At 44.7% G+C, this 19,387-nt stretch overlaps 1 protein-coding gene across 1 annotated transcript; it reads right to left on the minus strand.

The window, feature by feature from the left end:
* Positions 1 to 7,945: 7,945 nt before the first annotated feature.
* PARP10 (poly(ADP-ribose) polymerase family member 10) lies at positions 7,946 to 19,092 on the minus strand. The gene is made up of 10 exons (XM_007488726.3): positions 18,921 to 19,092; positions 18,332 to 18,574; positions 17,935 to 18,171; positions 17,209 to 17,777; positions 12,873 to 13,094; positions 12,566 to 12,650; positions 11,891 to 12,466; positions 11,560 to 11,690; positions 9,770 to 9,944; positions 7,946 to 9,471 (listed from the first exon to the last, which is right to left on the minus strand). Exons 1-10 carry the CDS (start codon positions 19,090 to 19,092, stop codon positions 9,110 to 9,112), a joined length of 2,772 nt encoding a protein of 923 aa, XP_007488788.1. The 3' UTR covers positions 7,946 to 9,109.
* Between the last annotated feature and the right edge of the window lie 295 nt (positions 19,093 to 19,387).

Below are 19,387 nucleotides of genomic sequence, written 5' to 3' on the forward strand. Positions count from 1 at the left end.
TAATTAAATTAATTTAATACTTAATATTAATTATTATCTCTCTATATATTTATTTTCCATGGTTACATGATTCATGTTCTCTCCCTCCCCTCTCCCCTCCCCCCCCGTGGAGCTGACAAGAAATTCCACTGGGTTATACATGTATTATATGAGTGACGTTTGTGTTTAATTTTGGTTCCCTCCTACTGCCTTTGAATACACACGGAGGCAGCCCCTGTGTTAGCATTCCCTGAAGTCATTCGGACTCAAAACGCAGTACATAAATCAGCCACTAGGTGGCACTCCGCTCTAGCACTAGCTTCCCCATCTTAGCTAAAGACCTTCAAACTATTCAATAGACTGCAATAGGCTCTCTCTGGCTGTTTATTAGAAAATAATGTCGGGAGTCTGACACGTTCCTCCCAGGAACTTTCAATCTCTTCTGCCCTTTCACTTTCTCCTTGTTTGCACTGTAACGTTCTGAGTCTCCAGCCTGGAATTACAAATGCTGAAAATAACAGAATGCTACAGTAGATCTTCTGGGCTCTGTTTTCACCCTCTGGTCAGTTCTCTCAATTTCTCATCTCTCTGGATCCATGGTTTCAGCCACATAGAGATCGCTCAAGTTCTCATCCCCGTGAAATTCAGGCGTTTTGAGGGCCGCCCCCCATGTGTAGCCTGAGAGTGTTGCTGTGTGACTGGAAGGGAGGCACATAGATTTATCTGGTCTCTTCTCCCTCCGACTCCTCTCCAAGACAGACTTTCATTGCTGCCAGGAGGGGAAACAGGGGAAGACCAGCAGAAGCTGGGCCACTCTGCCCTCCTCACACAAAGGGAGCCTTGGGCTAGAATTACATCTGTCGGCTTCCTTAAATGTTATTAGAGTAGGGGATGCAATTTTCAGATCAAAGTCAACTTCTGATGACGATTTCTTTACTGGGGAAAGGAGAACCCCAAAGTATACATCCAAGGCTTGATTCCCATCCCACCAAATACCAGGTTCCACAATTAACCAAGAAATTAATTTATCCAAATAATTTGTAAACCAGAAATCAAGAAAATATAACTAGGAGAATATACACTAGGCAATACAGAGGGAAGGAGTTTTCTCATTGGGAGCAAGGTAACTCAGCTCAACCAAGAGAGTCCCAGATCTCACCCAAGAGGAAGTTCACTCGCTGGAGTCTCCCTGGAGTGTAGCAAGATGGGGATATGGACATGATGGAGGCTGTCCAGCATCTCTCATGTTAGCTTCTTTCCACAGTCTTCCTTTAGCAGTCTGAAGGTCTCTCCTCTTGAAGCTGGAAGCCAGAAGCACCTAGAATGATTATAAAAGCTGAGACTTGAAGAGAGGCTCAAGCATGAAGAGGGTTCCCCAAAACTGAAGAGCTCTTCTCTCTGACACTCTGCCCCTCATGAAGGCTCAGAGCATTAACCTTCACCAATCAGGAGAATCCCATACCAGTGGGCTTTGGGACAGTTTACAAGGCAAAAGTAAAACAGACAAATTCTCCTATTTCCCACTGAGATTGGAAACCCCTATCCTGTTCCAGCCACTTCTAAACTCTGCTGCCTGCCTTCTAGAGTGAATCCTCCTCCTCCCACTAGAATGCAGACTCTGAACCCTGGGAGCCCTGGACTTGGATAGGTAAGCCTTCACTTTATCTTGCCTGCAACAAGAGATTCCCAGTGAGGTGCAAACCTTGCATGCATTCTGAACCTTCTCTTCTTCCCACTGGAACTCAGAGTCTTCCCCAGGGACTCTGGGCTCTGCTTTCCAACTCTAGTGGAATTACATGTTATCTTCCCCTAGGAGAATGTAAATTCCTTGATAGCAGGAATCATCTTGCTTGCCTGTAATTTTATCCCCAATACTTATCACAGTGTCTGGTACATAGAAAGCACTTAATAAATCCCTCCCTCTGTCCTTTCCTCTCCTTCCTTTCTTCATTCCCTTCTTTCCTCCTTCCTTTCTTTCCTTCCTTACTTTTCTTCCCTTCCTCTCTCTTCCTTCCTTGCTTCCTTGCTTCCTTCCTCCTTTCTTGCTTCCTTCCTTCCTTCCTTGCTTCCTTGCTTCCTTGCTTCCTTCCTTCCTTCCTTCCTTCCTTCCTTCCTTCCTTCCTTCCTTCCTTCCTTGCTTGCTTGCTTGCTTCCTTCCTTCCTTCCTTGCTTCCTTCCTTCCTTGCTTCCTTGCTTCCTTGCTTCCTTCCTTCCTTCCTTCCTTCCTTCCTTCCTTCCTTCCTTCCTTCCTTCCTTCCCTTTTGCTTCTTTATGCTAGGGAAATGTTTCTCTCTGGGTTAAAGGAGAATATTTTCACATTGTCTTTCAAAGGGATGGGGATGGAGTTTAGCCTCTGGCTAGCTCTCTCAGGTTTTGGCCAACTGTTTGTGATAGTAGATCTTTTCTTTTGTAATAGATGGTGGAAAATGGGGAAGATTTCTAATAAGGGGAAAGGGTGATAAAGAAATGATAGACTTCCACCTTCTAAAGCTGCCTTTAGCTTTACTCTGTTGGGTTCTGAGAAGGATCTATTTGGAGAGATTATGGTGATAAAATCTCTGTCTTTGGGGAGAGAAAGTCACCTCTTCCCCCCTCCCCCCCCACACTCTATAGTTTCCCTTTAAAATTATTTGAATCCGTTTCTGAATTCTTTCTTCACTACAATTTATTGAAGGGAAACAAAAAGGGTACAGGGAAGATTGAGGATAAGGATTTTTGTATTCAGGAAAGAAATGAGGGAATGTCTAGCTAATATCCTTTCCCCAAAGTCAAGCAGATCATGTTTGGTTCACCTGACTCACTTAGGGTCAGGATGATGAGGAATCTGATTCTTATCTGCACAATAAATGTCCTCAAGCTCAGATTTAAGGAGGTAGATGGAAATTCTTCTGGTTTAGACAGCTTATTTCTCCAAAGTCTTGTCCAATATGTTTATCTTCTTTTTTTTCCAAACCTTCATCTTCTGTCTTGGAACCAATATTGGTTCCAAGGCAGAAAAGCAGTAAGGGCTAGGCAATGGGAGTCAAGTGACTTGCCCAGGGTCACACAGCTGGGAAGTGTCTGGGGCCAGATTTGAACCTAGGACCTCCCATTTCTGGGCCTGACTCTCAATCTACCCAGCTGCCTCTCAATGGGATCTGAGTCAGGAAATTCACAAAGAGAAGATCACTGGATCAAGTAGCCTAGTTGGAGCTACCTGTCTGGTCTATGGTGCCAGGCAGAAATCCACTCTCAACTGTAGCTGAGATCAGCTCAGCTCTCCTCTCTCAAAATTCTGAATTCCTTTTCCTGCCCATACCCCGCTGCTGTGGAATTCTGCAGTTCTCTCCTTTTTAATTTCTCTCCATGGTGTCAAACCTTCTCTCACACTTTTCATTGCCAGTTGGCCCTACCTGCTTCTGAGATGCTGTTTCTCCCTCTTGCCACAAATCAGTAGTCTCTTGAATTTGCCCAGAAGTTCCAAAGGGGTCAGACCTAAATTAAAGTCTTCCCCACCCTCCACCCTTTTGATAGTTGCCTGCTGCAAAAGGGATTAGAAGAACTTCCATTTTACCAAGGAAGGAGTTCAGAATCTGCTCCTGCTCCTTAGCTCCTCTTCCCAAACTCTGGGATCTGTGAAAGATTTAAAAGGAGTAAAGGAAGTAAAATTCCCTGTGGTTATACATGCAAACCCATTTTTGGTTGTGGTAAATCTGCCATGAGCTGCATGAATGGATTTTTGGAGACTTGGTAGTCTCTGCCCTGGTTATATTTTGCATTTCTTAATTTCCTCAAGTAATTTAAAACTTTCATCTCATATCTGATTTTTGGTATTTCTTACCATTGTTAACTTTTGCTTAATTTCTTTGTATCATCTATCCATGTGAAGGCATCTCTCCAGAGAGCTTCTATGGTTGTTTTCCGTGTTGATAGCTGATTCAGTTGTTCTCTGAGGCCTTTTCATTTTATTAATATTCTTCTTTGTTTTGTTTATTTTTTATCTTGTTTATTTCCTTTGCATTTAAAAACCATTTCTCTTCTCTCTAGAAAACAGGGAGTTGTAGTGTTGTGGATCTGGCTTTCTTTCATACTCTCACCCTGATATTGTGACTCTGTCTCCAGAGTGAGGGATAGTTTTGCCATTGGAGAAGAAAGCATGGATGTGAGAAATGTTGTATCCATAGAAATGTTGTGTCCATAGACAAAACTTGGCAATTGAATGGATAATTAGAGCAAAGAAGAAGGAAGAGTTAAGAATGATTCTGAGATTGTCACCCTGAGTGAATTCTTCCCCCAATTTCACACTTGTCTGGCATGAATATAACCATGGTCAAGATCTATTATGAAAGACAGCCAACAAGCTGCTAGAATGAATGGAAACCCCAAATTAATGGGATTTAAATATTCATACAGATGTCCTAGTTAAACACCTTAATCTTCCTAGTCACCAATATTCCCAGTTCCCATGATCTCTGTAAGAATTTAAATTTAAGGGGGCAGCTGGGTAGCTCAGCGGATTGAGAGCTAGGCCTAGAGATGGGAAGTCCTAGGTTCAAATCTGGCTTCAGACACTTCCCAGCTGTGTGATCCTGGGCAAGTCACTTGACCCCCATTACCTAGCCCTTACCGCTCTTCTGACTTGGAGCCAATACACGGTATTGACTCCAAGACAGAAGGTAAGGGTTTAAAAAAAAAAGAATTTAAATTTAAGTTTTATGCTAAATATGAAAGTTCTAAAGTAATATTGTGGTCACTGATTTAAAAATATTGTCAAAATGTCTTTTAGCAGCTTTATTTACAAAGAAGTAGAAAGACTGAAAGTGGAAAAATGTAAGAAGATAGAGAATTGCCTAGCCTACCACCCTAGCTGCTCTGGTGTCTGGCTCAGTCCTGGCGGGGCTTGATAATCTTCAGCCAGAGAACCTGGTGGTGTCTTCAGCAAGGGTGCCACCAAGGTAGCCTCCTCCAGGAAAGGAAGGCCTCTCCAGAACCAATCTCTCCAGAAGCCAGGAAAGGGCCAACTACTCACCCAGCAAGCTGATGTAGGATCCAGAGAAAGAGTCTCCTCCTTCAGTCCAGCTCACCGAAGCAGAATCTCCAAAGACCAACTCCAAAGGAGAAGCCCAAAGGAGAAGTCCAAAGGTGAAGTCCTCCAAAGAAGAAGTTCAAAGGAGAAGTCCAAAGGTGAAGTTCAGAACTTTTTATAGTTCTTTTTTCCACATCACTTCCTGTCCCTTCCCCACTTTATGGGAACCAATTGCAATCTTTCAATTTGCCTAGCACTGCCCAAGGGGGTAGCAGTAACCTTTGGAGGCATGAGCTTATTCTAGTAAGTAACTCAGTGAATTCTCTTACTTAGTGTTAAGTAGGGGTGCTTAAGTTTTTTATTGATTAATTTAAGTTGCTGATTGATAGACAAAGAAAGTTTGATTCACTCTTCACATCTCCATCTTCATTCTATTTTACCTACACATCAAAATATTCCTACCTTGGTCTTACTATCATCCATAACTACTCTTCTTCCATAATCCCAAATTTCTATCCTGATCCTATTCTTCCATTTTTTTCTGCCTTACTGCTCCTAAAATTAATCTTTATCTTCATCATGGACTCAGTTAAGACTAGATACACCCATTCCCTCTCATCAACTCTAGGGAGGTAATAATATTTAGTAATCCCTTCCTCTTTGTAATTTTTGTTTCTCCCTATATCTTCATGACTACAAATATGCTTAGGATTCTCCCTTGTTTAAAAAACAAATACTTTCATTTGACCCTATGATCTTCTCAAATAATTGCCCTATATCTTTCCCTCTCCTTTGAGGTTTCTAGGTGGCACAGTAGATAGGCCTGGAGTCAGCAAGACCTGAGTTCAAGTGTAGCCTCAGACACTTTATGAGCAGGATGACTGGGCAAATCACTTAATTTCACTCTATCTCAGTTTCCTTAATAGTAAAATGGAGATAATAACAATATCTACCTACCATGAAGTTCAAATGAGATCATATTTGTAAAACCCTTAGCATAGTGCCTGGTATTTAATAAATGTTTGTTTCATTTCTCTTTTTCATAGTCAAATGTCTGGATACCTAGATAAGCTAATGTGGTAACTAGTACTGGGCTTGGAGTTAGGAAGACCTGAGTTAAAATCCTATCTCAGCACTTACTAGCTGTATAACCCCAATCATCCAGACTCTTCCAGCCTCAGTTTCCTCATCTGTAATAAGAGGACAATAATAGCATCTACCTCTTAGAGTTGTGAAGATAAAATGAGATAGTTATGTAAAACACTTTGTAAACTTAAAAGCTTTATATAAATGATAATTATTACTATTAATTAATTCTAAATTTGTTGCCTTCTTTTTCATTTCAAACTCACTTCTCAGCCTCTTCCATTCTGGCACTTGAATCCATATCTTAACTGAAAATGCTTTCTCCAGAGTTATTACTGATCTCTTAATTGTTAAACACAATAACCTTTTCTCAGTCCTTGTTCCACTTAATTTCTGTGCAGTATCTTCTATGCTGTCAGCCATTCTCTTCCTCCTCTTGGGTTCTCTATTTTCTATAACACTGAAATTTCAAGTGAAACTCATTATTCGGGGCATCCTAAAGGTCTGCAGTTGAAAGTTTAATAGGAAAATTTATCCCTTCCCAGCCAGAACACTGCACATAGTAATAATAATATCATAATGATCAACTGTGAAAGACTTAGCTACTCCAATCAAGACAGTGATCGAAAAGAGTTCCAAAGGAACTCATGATGAAAAATGTTACCTACCTCTAGAGAGAGAACCGTTGAACTATGAATGCAGCTAGAAGCATACCTTTGCCATTTTCTTTACTTTTCTTATGTATGTATGTTTTCTTTTGCAACATGGCTAATAAGGAAAAATGTTTTATATGATTTCACACATAGAATTGACATAATATTGCTTACCCTTGGGGTGGGAGGGGGGAGGTGAGGAGAGAATTTGAAGTTCAAATTTTAAAACATGAATGTTAAAATTTTTTTAGAAATGTAATTGGGAATTATTTAATAAAATAAATAAAAGGTGTATTTCTTAAAAGACATTGCCATCCTCCCAACCACTCAAGCTTATAGTTTTAGGCATTCTTGGCTCTTCCTCTTCCATTTCCAATAGTTACTGTGTGATCACAGGCAACTCACTTAACCTCTTTGTACCCACATCCAATTGGTTGCCATGTCTACTCTTCTACCAATTACAACAGTCCTTTTTTCTCATGACATAGCCTTGACTCTATTGCAGTTACCTATTGCCAGTACTGTTGCAATGGACTCCAATTGGTCTTTCTGCTCCCAAGTCTCTCGTCTCTCAAATCCATCCTCCACCTCGCTGCCAAATTGATCTGGCCTGGGAAACAGATCTGGCTACATCACTCTCTACTCCAGAATCTTCAAGAACTCCATGGTGCTTCTTGGATAAAATACTAACTTCTCACTTTGATATTTAAAGTCCTCCACAATCTGGTTCCCATCTACCTTCCCAGTTTTATTTCATATCATTCCCCTCAATTTATTCTTTGCTTCAGGCAAATTGGCCTGCATACAATTCTTTTTTTATACGATATGCCATCTCCCACCTTGGCAACCTTGTCCAGATGGTCCTCTGTATCAGGAATACACTTCTTTGAACCCCTGCCATCTTTCTGTGCATGGCTCAGCACCACTTCTTGTGCAAAGCCTTTCTTCACACACACACACACACACACACACACACACACACACACACAGACACACACACACACACACACACACACACACACACTTTTCTCAACCCATCCAGCTCCATTTGTTATTTCTCTCTCCCCCTTGAAGATTACTTTTTTCTTCTGAATCTTTGGTTTCTTCAGGGCAGGGAACTCCCTCTGTGGATATTCCCTTCCATAGCTGCAGAATGAAAATAAGCCAAGAAAAAAATGGTAGTTGTCTGGCGAACTGGAATTGAAGTCACACACAGCTAGTATGTCAGAAGCAGGATTTTAATCTTTATCTTTCTTACTCTCAAGCCAGTTCTCTTCTCCAGACCATGACTTTGCATAAACTTTGTATTTCTTCATCTGCATATGTGTCCCCTACCAGTAGAACATAAGTGTCCTGAGGGCAGGAACTGTTTCCTCCTACTATATTTTCAGCATCTAACCTTGCACATAGTAGGTGCTTAATAAATACCAATTTTTATTTGGAATCAAGTATACTCCTCTAGAGTCCTAGCCCAGTCCATCCATTAATTCTATCCCACCCCAGCTCCTTGATATCACCCCCCCTCTCTTTCTCCCCCCAACCCCCCAGTCCAGACTTGGGAATTCATCAATGTTGGAAACTCTCAACATCTGGAGTTTGTAGCCTGAGTTGCCTGGGGGCACAGATACATTAGGTAATTTTTCCAGGGTCACAGAGCCAGCATGTGCCAGATGTAGGACTGGGCCCAAGTTCATCCTGTCCCCATGGCTAGCACTCCAGAGGCTACACCTCCTCAGCACCTTCCGCTGCCTCTCCCCTCTGACCAGAGGGCTAGATGAGGGGACCAACAAACTCCTCCCAGTATTTTTCCCCTTAATTTGTATTCTCAGTGCCTAGCACATAGTAGGTATTTAATAAATCTTTTCTGCTTCTTCCAGGAAACCTATAAATTAGAAATACTCATCACACATTTTGGTCCTTTTGGCATAGACATCTAAGGCTATACATTTTATTGTGGGTTTGCCTCTTGGCCATTGCTTCCAAGGCATCATTGGTTTACTTTCTCTATTTTTCTATTTCATACCAGTTACTCTCTGGCACCAAGACTGGCAAGTCTATGTGGGCAGTTTTCTCCTTCTTACTCACTTTAAGCTCCTTTTCACCCTGTAAATCTGATCTCAGTCTGGGGGATGTAGGGATTGGGGGTCTGGGGAGAGGCAGCATGGAAGGGACAGAAGGAGGCTCAGAGGTAACATCTTGTGATGAAAAGAAGGTAGCAGCAGAGAAGAAAGGCTATCTTTTATGCCAGTGCAAGGATACAGGCCCTCTCCCCGCCAGTCTTCTCCTCACCTGACTCCATCCAACACTGCCTAGCCTATGCAGACAAGCCAGGCCTAGAGGATTCAGGCAAATAGGGAGCAAGTGGGCCCTGGGGCCATCTCAGTAGTCATATGGGGGGATGTAGTGAGGGGACATTGAAGCCACTGCAGCTGGCATCATGGGGTATGCTGGGCCCTGGGATGTGCCGACAAGTGATGAGGAAGATGGGTAAGGCCTGAGTGTCATGGAAGATGACAAAAACTCTAGGTTTCTTTGTAGAGTCAACGGCACTGTCATAGCGTTGCACGCCCGGCCCAGACTCCTTCTGGGGGGGAACCCGAAGCCCTGGATGTCCTGGCCCATAATCTCCTGTCAGCACCCGAGCCACGAACACTGCCTTGTGCCCGCTCATATCTGGGGGTGAGTACCGATCCTTGATGGAGATCTTAGCCTTTACTGCAAAGTATACTCCATTCCCGTACATGGCAGCTGGGATGGAGGGAGGGAAGAGATAAGACTCCAGCCCCCTGCTCCCACCACCCCAGAGTCTCCCCATACCCCCAGGCCCCTTGACTGCCAAACTCCCCCATCCCACAGGTCTCCCCACCACCACTCTGGGGACTAACACACTCTCCTAATCCTTCCCCCCTTCCTCTGAATACCTCATTTGGCTCCATGACACCCCTTGCCTGTCTTTCATTACCACCTCCCTGGACTACTCTTGATTCTCATTCTATTCCGCCAAACCTTCCATGCGAGTCCCTCCCATGGCCTCCCCACTTCTCACCGTTGCGGCCACAGAAGCTACGATTGAAGCCTTGGCTGCAGATTTCAGGCACAGCTTGCCAAGAGGTCCCATGGTACAGTATTCGCTCGACCGGGTGCAAGGAACACGTCTGTTCCAGCTTCTTCTTATGGAGCTCATACTGGCTCTGAAGCAAGGGTTGGGATACACGCTCAACCTGCGGGGAAAGAAGGAGGCTGACATTCAGGGGGCAATGATCCAACTAGGACAGAAACTTAAGGGCGCCAAGGCTGCGACCCTTAATGTACCTCAAAGACCCCAAGAACGCTCTCAGAACTTTCTGGATTTGACATGAAGCAAAAGGTCAAGAAAATGATCTCTCTTTGGTCTTCTCTGTGGACCTAGAAAGCAACTTCTGATACCCCTTCTGGCCAAGTTGCCTACAGAAATTAGTGGTGGGCTGGGGTGGAGATGGAAATTGGGAAAGGGTAGTCCATAATGGCTAATGCCCACTGGGGCATCAACTTGAACTCCAGGCCCAAGGCAAGGCAGAGATTTCAGGTGCCAGCTCAGGGCTCAGAGGTGACAGTAGTATACTCAGATTCAAGAGACTTGGATTCAAATCCCACCTCCAAGTTACTAGCTGTGTCATCATGTACATGTCATTTAATTTCTCTATGCCTCAGTTTCCTCCCTTGTAAAAAGTGGCCAGTTTCCTCCTTAGAAAATTACACTCACTGAGGTTGAACAATTCTTGCAAAGTAAGCCTTCTATAAACCTCAGAGTCCCTGGAATCCCAATATCAGCATTTGGACTATATCTTTACTGAGAGATCATTTTTCTGGGCCCTTGCCCAGGAGAAATGAATCTCCAAGGGGGTCCGTTCTGTTTTATCAGGACTATGGCACAAGCTGGGCCAGGCTGGAAGGAGGTGGGGAAGGCCTTGAGTCAAAGCTTAGGAATATAGGCTCAGAAATCACAGGGGTGTTGTTGGGAGAAGGCCATGAGATTCAAGAGAAACCTTCATAAAGCTCTCCTACCAGGGTAAGCTCTGGAACCCTGGAAGCCTATTATTGGACCCTTTTTTACTCCTTTAAGCCTCCCAGTAGCAGGCCCTACCTCCAATACTCTGCCCTTGGCTCGGGGAACAATCTCAAATCATTCCCTCCCCACAATCTCCTAGCTTAACTCTCATGTTGTTATGGGCAATGGAAGAGATAGCAGGGAGAAAAGTATGATAATAGTTAAAACAATAATAAATGGAATCTAAAACTCACAAACAACTTTCTTCACAACAGTGGAAAGATTTATGCCCCTCTTTTACCAATGAATGAATTTTATGAAAAATTTTGAGGATCTGGGGAAGTTACTGGTTTGAAATGATGCAAAGTGAAGTAAGCAGAACCAGGAGGACAAAACATGCAATGAGCATAGTTATGTAAATGAAAAGAGCACCAAAAGGGTGTGAAAACCCTAATTAAATGACCAACTTCAATCCTGGAGAACTGTCAGTGAGGCATATACCTCCGCCTATCAGGAGAGATGGAATGGACTCCATATATGAAATGAGCTATCTTCTAAAGAAGAAATTCACTATTCTAAAACCAAACAAAAGAAAATACCCGCTCTGACTCCTGGGCTACAATTCCCAGCAAGTCCCAGGCTCTCACCATAGTGATCAGTAGAGAGAATCTCTTTTTTGATCTTCAGGCATGGGTAGAATTGCTATGAGCTGGTCAAGGGAATGGTTCTTAGCTGGGGAAGAATGAGGTATATTTGTGGGAGAAGTGCTTAGGAGTGTCCAGAACAGGTTGGCTGGGCTTTGGGCTTACCTTGATGACGTGAACATTGTAGGGTTTGTCCAAGGTGTTATAGAAGGCTTGGACTGTCTCTTGGAACTCAGCACTGCTCTCTTCCAGGCACTCTAGCTCCAGGGGTTGCTCCCTCATCACCTGTGTCACCACTGAGGAGGTATGGGAGAAGGAATGAAGGGGGAATAGAAGCAGGACTTTCATCCCTTCCCTCCCCAAGCTCCTGACACTCTCAGTTTTTTTTCTTTTTGGGGGGGTGGGAGGAAGGGGACAGGGAGAAGCATTGGGTATATGTGCGCAAGTGCCCAAGGAAGATGACTGAGAAGGTGGTAGGGGGCATTACCAGCCTCACCTTTTGCTCTGGCAGGGTCTGGGGCCAAGGGGTGGCTCTGGTTCAATGGAACAGTCATCAGTGTCTTGAGATGATGGGCAGCATAGGAAGGATGGGGACCATAGCCACTTAAGATAGCACAGTCTCCCTGAAGGGTAATAGTCACGCCGTGGTGCCTCTCTAGGCGGGACCAGAATGTAGGGGGTAAACCCTGGTCCACACCCATCACCCTCTCCTCTTGTAGCCATGCCCTGAGAGCAGTGTCCAAAGCATGGCTCAGTTCATTGGGGTCATGGTCAAAAGTAGAGTGTACCCTGAGTCTCCCACTACTGCCATTGGCTTCTATGTCATCCAGCAGAGACATCATCAGAGCCTGCTTCAGAGCTCTTGTTTCCCCCATCACCAGGACCTCTGCCTCCAGGGAGTGGTGTAGGGCCAACTGCAAAGCTGCATCTTCTTCCAGGGTTGTCTTTTCTCTGTCAGGCTGGGCTGCTACATTCTCCTCCAGTTCATCCAGTTCTGCTTCCTTCAGCTCCAGGGAAGACAATTCTTCTTCATCTGGACCATCAAGAGTGTTCAGAAACTTCTTGATCTTCTCTGAGGGGCATTTAGAGGGACAGAGTTGGAGGGGGTTTTTAGTAACTGGAGAGGAAGGATAGGGACAGTGGTAGGGAGGACACTGGATGGTACCCATACCTATTTGGATGTCTGAAGTGTCCTGAATGGTGCTGCTAGGGAGCGAAAAGTTGTGGGTCCAATCTGATGATGACTCTTGATCAAGCTGTGGGAAAAGGATCAGATGGGGAGAAGAAGAGTCAGGACCCCACACACTCACTACCCTACTCCCCAAGCCCCTTTGCTTCTTGTAAGTAGTAACCTAAGGCCAGAGCTGACATTCAAAGGTCAGAATGATGGGAGCAAGATTTGTGATTGGGAGACTGGGAAGATGGGGTCAGTACTTGGCTCAGGATCAGGGCTCATCGTGGAGGGTAAAGGCAAGTACCTCCACAGGGTCTGCATTGACAGCTGCCACCCCCTGTTCCTCTACTGTGAGGATGCAATGGAACTGGGCCTCCAGGTTCCGCAGGAGGTCTTGGCCCTCACTGCCCAGGAGGAAGTAGGCACTTCCTGGATGTTTCAGTGGTAGGGTATGGCTTCCAATGCTGATCAGAAGGCTCTGAAGGAAGTCTTTGGCTGCATGGCATGGCTCCAGCACTCCACTGAGCTGCAGATATAAAGAAAAGTTCAGGGAAAGACAGGGACATTGAGCTGGAGGAAAGGGGAGCTACCTCTTTCCCCAGTGAGATGTATCTGTTATCAGAGCTCCTGAGGGCATGCTTGGGTAAACCAATTCTGGTAGCACTCTGGGAATATCTCCCCTGGGGGAACCAGTCAGAAGAGCTATGCCAGTGATCTGGGGGAGACCAGGTAGAAACAGAAATCTGAACTTGGGAAAATATGATCAATCACCTGGTTAAGAATCCATCTACAGTCAATCTTTCATGGCTCCTGTTTTTTCTAGTATAAAGTATAAATTTTGTCTGGCAGAGCCACACTCTGGCTCTCATCTACTTTTCAAAGACTCCCTGGTTTCTTTGAAAGCACAATTTGGGGACCATGTCTTACATGAAGCCTTTCCTAATTCCCCCATTTGATAAGGCTCTCAGTCTCAATTTTGTATTGTTAGATTAAATTAATATCCAATAACTCCAGGTATTATATTTTATAAAATTTATTAATAATCACTTGAAGTAGAAGAAATAAAAAGACAAAAGTAAAAGCCAGGGTAAAGAAAAGTTTTCCCAGCTGTGTTCGCAGGGAAAAAGAGAGGGAGAGAGAGAGAGAGAGAGAGAGAGAGAGAGAGAGAGAGAGAGAGAGAGAGAGAGAGAGAGAGAGAGAGAGAGAGAGAGAGAGAGAGAGAGAGAGAGAGAGAGAGAGAGAGAGAGAGAGAGAGAGAGAGAGAGAGAGAGAGAGAGAGAGAGAGAGAGAGAGAGAGAGATGGGGGTCACACACAAACTTTATCTCCAAAATGTGAGGACATAACATGAAAACAAAAGTGGGATGTTGAGATTTAGAGTCCTGGGGAGCAGATTTTAATCATATAGTATTACCTTAGAATTACTTACCCACATGTTTGCTTCCCTCACTAGGATGAATATAAGCTCCATGAGGTCAGGAGCTTGGCATTTTTGTCTCTGTATCCCATCATCAACTATGCTGCTTTGTACATAGAGTAACTTGTTGAATTAAATGGAATCTCTTCTCTGTCACTTTTCAATATTCCTATAGCTTTCCTTAAAAGTGTTTATCTAATTCTTGCTTGGAAAACTAGTGATAGAGAAATCACAACATCCCTAATACAGCCTAATCCACTTGGGGACAGCTTCAATTGTTAGAATCTTCCTTACAGAACCCCCAATTTTTCCTTCTTTTTCAATGACCAACAGGCTAGAGGTTCCTCCCAGGTAGGAACCAAGAGGGTAATGAGTGAGAAATCCTTGGAGTAGAGCTTCCAAACATGAAGAGATTAGAAAATTCCCATTTAGCATGCCAGGACAAGAAGTCTTGGATTCAAATCTGGTCTCAGACACTTCCTAGCTGTGTGATCCTGGGCTAGTCACTTAACCTCCATTGCCTAGCCCTTATTGCTCTTTTGCCTTAGAACCAATATAGAGTATTGATTCTAAGAGAGAAGATAAGACTTTAAAAAAAGAAAAAAGAAATTCTCATCTAGCAATGAGATAGAGCTTTCCTGTCTCTGTGGCCACATGGTTGCTTCTGGCACAGATGATTAATTACTAAATAATAATAATAATAATAATAGCTGACAAAGGTTTGCAAAACACTTTACATATATTATCATATTTGAGCCCCTCAACAGCCCTTCATGCGAAGCAAATAAACAATACAGAAGAAATGAAAAGTAATTGGGTGGCCCAATGTAACCAGGGGAAATCAGGAAAAGGAACCTATGGAGGTAGTCCTTGAGTTGAACCTTGAAGATAGCTAAGAGACAGAGGTGAGGATGGGGTATCTCAAGCAAGGGGGACAACCAGTCCAAAAACCATGAAGATGGTAGATGGAATGTTCTGTCCAGGCAGCCCCTAAAAACCCTATAGTTCAAGTCAGATGCAATCAAGATCAAGAAATCTAATTAGAAAATACAAGAAAAGACTTCTTTAATATCTAGAAATGAACTTCCCCCACAAAAGTCAACCAAAAGCCCAAAAGTCATGGGAAAGGAGACTACCAATCCCAAAACAAAGTAACTTCCAAGCATGACCAGACTGCAAGATTGTGCTGAGAAGGAACAAGAACAAAGGGTCCCTGAAAAAACTCAAGAGTGGAGATTTGGAAATCTCTAGGAATGACCAACACAACATAGCTAGGCAGCATTCAGTACCCTGGGACTTGGACATCCCTAACACTCTGTCCTGGGATGGCAGAGAGGGTCCTTAGGATCCAACACTCAGAACACCAAAAGTCTAGGAGAGCCTAACCCCAGGGAAAAGGTATCAGTGCAGGAGCCTAGGACAAGACCAAGTGGGAATAAACCACCCAAGCCAAAAAGCATAGTAGAAAAGTGAAGTTTAGCCCTGGCACAAAGCTATAATTCAAGAAGTAAAACTAGGGAGACAATAAAATTAAAGAAAACACTAATATAAAAATGACTGAAAATCTAGAGATCCCCACAAAAGAGAAAGTTTGTTACAACTATAAGCAGAGACTATAAAGGGGGGAAAGTATTTTTTCCAAGGACTTCATGAATCTAGAAGAAATCAAGCAAAAAAAAAAACTGTGGAAAGAATTGGAAGGTGAATTAGTAGCTTAGAAGAGAAAGTAGTAAACTTTACTCAAGAAATGGACATCCTAAAAACTAAAGCAGACTAAACAGCAAACAATAACTGCATTAACTAGCAAAAATATTACAACAAAATCAAAAGATTGAAAAAATAAAAAAGAAGATATCTGATATTTTAAGAAAACTGACCTGGAAAACAGATCAAGAAGAGAAACTTTAAGAATAATGAGACTCTAAAAATCATGAGTAAAAAAAGATAAGAAGAGGGGAGGGCAGATAATGAGTTCAGTTTTGTACATGCTGAATTTCAGGTATGAACCCTGGCAGAAGGGTCAAACTCAAGTGTGGCCCCCAACCAGATTAAAAGGTAATTAGGAAATGCTTAACAAAATAAATAAAAATATAATACAATGTAGATAATGTCAATTTGTGACTTTCTAAGTCAATATAGCCAGCAGGGATCAGTAACTACTTAAGGTTGCTATAAAGATGTACAGTTCAGTATATCCAAAAGGCAGATGAAGATGTGAGATTAGTCAGAAGAGAGGAAGATTAGTTGACTTGAGAATTATCAGCATGGAGATGGTAACTGAATCCAAGAGAAATGATAAGAAAGGTACCCAAAGTAGAAACAAGGAAGAAAAACATATGATCGATCACATGGTTTGAGGGGGATATGAAGGGGCTTTTGGAGTTAAATAATCACTTTATTGCAGATATGAGTAATATGGAAATGGGTTTTGAACAATGATACTTGTATAACCAGTGGAATTGCTTGTGGGCTCCAGGAGGGAGAGAGGGAAGAGGGGAGAGAAAGAACATGAACCACATAACCACAGAAAAAGATTCAAAATAAATAAAATTTTAAAGGGTACCCAAACATAGAGGAAGGGCTGGGAGAATTAAATATCAGATAAGATGAACCACCCTCATATCTGAAACAGACAAAGGAGGGCTGAAGGGACCCTCAGTTTGGTGGAGAAATCCAATAATTTGGAATGGGGAAGGTTAAGAGGGAGGATAAAACAAAGGGAGGGAACAGCCATGTGCAAAACAAACTTCCTTATTCTGAAAGGGGAGGGGGATGTAAAGAACTATGATATAAGGGGATATGCCTTAAATTGCCTCTTAGACAATTGGCAAATTGAATATATTAATACAATGTAATATCACTGTACCACAAGAAATGATGAAAGAGATTATTTCAGAGACTCCTGGGTTACATGAATTGTTGAGAAGTGAAGTGAGTTGAGCCAAGAGAACAATTTATACAGACAGCATCATTGTAAAGAAAAACAATTTTGAAAGACTTAAAAATGGATCAACCAATCAGCCTGACCACCTCAAGACCCAGGAAGAGGCTAGGTAGACCATAGGTTGCCCAAGAGAGAGTTGGAAAGGGAGATAGAGTCAAAGACCATTGGAGAGCTAGAATCTATTTTTACCTGATCTCTTCTCCTATAAGATGTCCATGTTCCCCATAGGCTCTGCTCAGACTATATTCAGAATAGTCCAGACAGCATTAGGAGGAGCTTACCCGGAAGCCAAAAACATCGGGGCCATCCAGTGGGCAGAGGGTCACTTCTTCAAGGCTGGCAAGAAACTCTTGGTAATAGAGTTGCAGAAATCTCAAGGCACCTGGCTCCATGGGCAGCAGGATCTGCACAGGCACTGCTGTTTTAGCCAACTCTTCCTCTCTCTCCCTTGGCACCACCTTTTGGGGTACTGTGGCCTCCGTTGTCTCTTTGGATCTCTCCACTGGCATCGTTTCTTCCAGCACTAAGCCCTGCAGAGGTTCTACTGCCTCTATTCTCTCCACAGTCGAGGACTCCTTCGGTGTTTCCCTAGTCACTGTCACCTCTGGTTTTTCCAAAGGAACTGTCCCTTCGGGGCTTTCCAAAGGCACTGTTTCCCCACAGGTCTCTCTGAGCACTTTCTCTCCTGATGTCTCTTTAGAAATCGTCTCTCCCTGGGCGGGTCGTTCTCCTTCCTCTGGTTTAGACTCAGGCTCGGGCTCAGGCTCAGGTTCCAGGACATCATAATGAGGGACTATGCTTAGCTCTGAATCGGAAAGTTGGTGATTTCGGCTCAACACTCGCTCAGCCACTGAGAAGGGAAGACGGTCCTTTAGGCTAGCATCTCTAGGGATTTCACCATAGTAGAGGGTCCCAGGCAGAATAAGCGGGCTGGGAAAGAAGGGTATTGGGGGTGGGGAGCATCTGGACCCTGGGGAATCCGGAGCAAGGGAAGGAGGGGTACTCACCTTTCCACTGCTGGAAGGTGACAACAGTTCCTTGGGCCCTAGGTAGTGTCCTCAGCCCCTCCACCGCACCGCCCCCACTGCGGCGCTCGTTCTCCAGATAGAGCCGGAGCAGCGTAGCATCTGGGGACCGATCCCTTCTCACAATTCGTACAGCCCGAGCGTGGGGCACCCAGGCTAGTGACACCGCTGCGCCGTTCAGGGTTTTCTCACTGGCCCGGACAGCCAGCTCTTCAAACTCTGGCGTAGGGAAGACGGCCAAATTGTAGAACTTTGGAACAACTGATCCCCCTCTCCTCTTCTCTCCCTTCCCAGGATCCACCTCTCTCCCGCCCTAGAAGCCCCGCTCCGCTACTTACACCCCTCCACCCACTGCCCCCCCTCCTATTTCTCCCCTCACCTGCTTCGGAGAGAGGCGAGGATAACTGCACCAGCGCCCGGTCTGGCCGGGGGCTGGCGAGGGCCTGGCAGTGCCCTTCGGCTCTTAAGAGGCTCTCCACATAAAGTTCCAGGAGTTGTGGGGCAGTGCCCGGCCTCAGGCCCTGGAGCAGCAGGCGCTGGGAGGCCCGGGGTGGGGAAGGCACTACACTCACAGCTGTGCCCTGCAGCTCGTGGCTGGCCTGAGCTAGGACTCTCTGGGCATCTGGAGTAAAGGAGGAGGAAGAGGTCAGGGTTCCCCGGTCCTGGTAGAGACCTCTCTGAATCTGGCTCCAGGGTCTCGTACCCCCGTGCCAACACACACACACACACATACACGCACGCACACACGCACGCACACACACCCCTGAGTCACTCTCCATCACCCTTCCAGCCTCGCGCCTCTACCACACCCCTATCCCAACACACAGGCGCGCACGCACACGCACCCCTGAGTCATTGTCCATCACCCTTCCAGCCTCGCGGCTCCCTCTCGCCCTCCTATCCCCACACACACGCGCACACACCCTGAGCCACTCTCCCTCGCCCTTGCAGCCTCGCGCCTCCCTTACCCTCTGACTTCTGAAAGGTGAGGATCCCTCCCATGCCCAGTCGCTGCCAGCCTCCGAGCGGGCCGCCCCCCGAGCGCCGCGAGTTCTCGAAATACAGCGTCACCAGCTCGTCGGACACGGCCTGAGGCAGACCTCGGAGTTCCACCTGCTTCTCGGCCCCGAGCTCCGTCATCCCCGCGGCTCAATTCCGTGTACCGGCCCCGGGATCGACTCTCTTTCCTATCCCGGGCAGGCACCGTTTCTTCTCGTTTTTTTCCCAGAAACGAAACTAAAAGTAAAGACTTTGGCCACAAGTTCCTGGGGCGGGGCAGAGACGGATCACAATTAAGAAGTAAGCTAGACGATCTTTTTCCCTTTTAAAAACAAAACGAAACAAAACTCTTACCTTCCGTCTTTGGTTCTAAGGCAGAAGAGTGGTTAGAGCTAGTCAATGGGGGTTAAGTGACTTGCCCAGGGTCACACAGCTG

Source organism: Monodelphis domestica, chromosome 3 (assembly GCF_027887165.1).
Source record: "Monodelphis domestica isolate mMonDom1 chromosome 3, mMonDom1.pri, whole genome shotgun sequence".
Lineage (NCBI taxonomy): Eukaryota > Metazoa > Chordata > Mammalia > Didelphimorphia > Didelphidae > Monodelphis > Monodelphis domestica.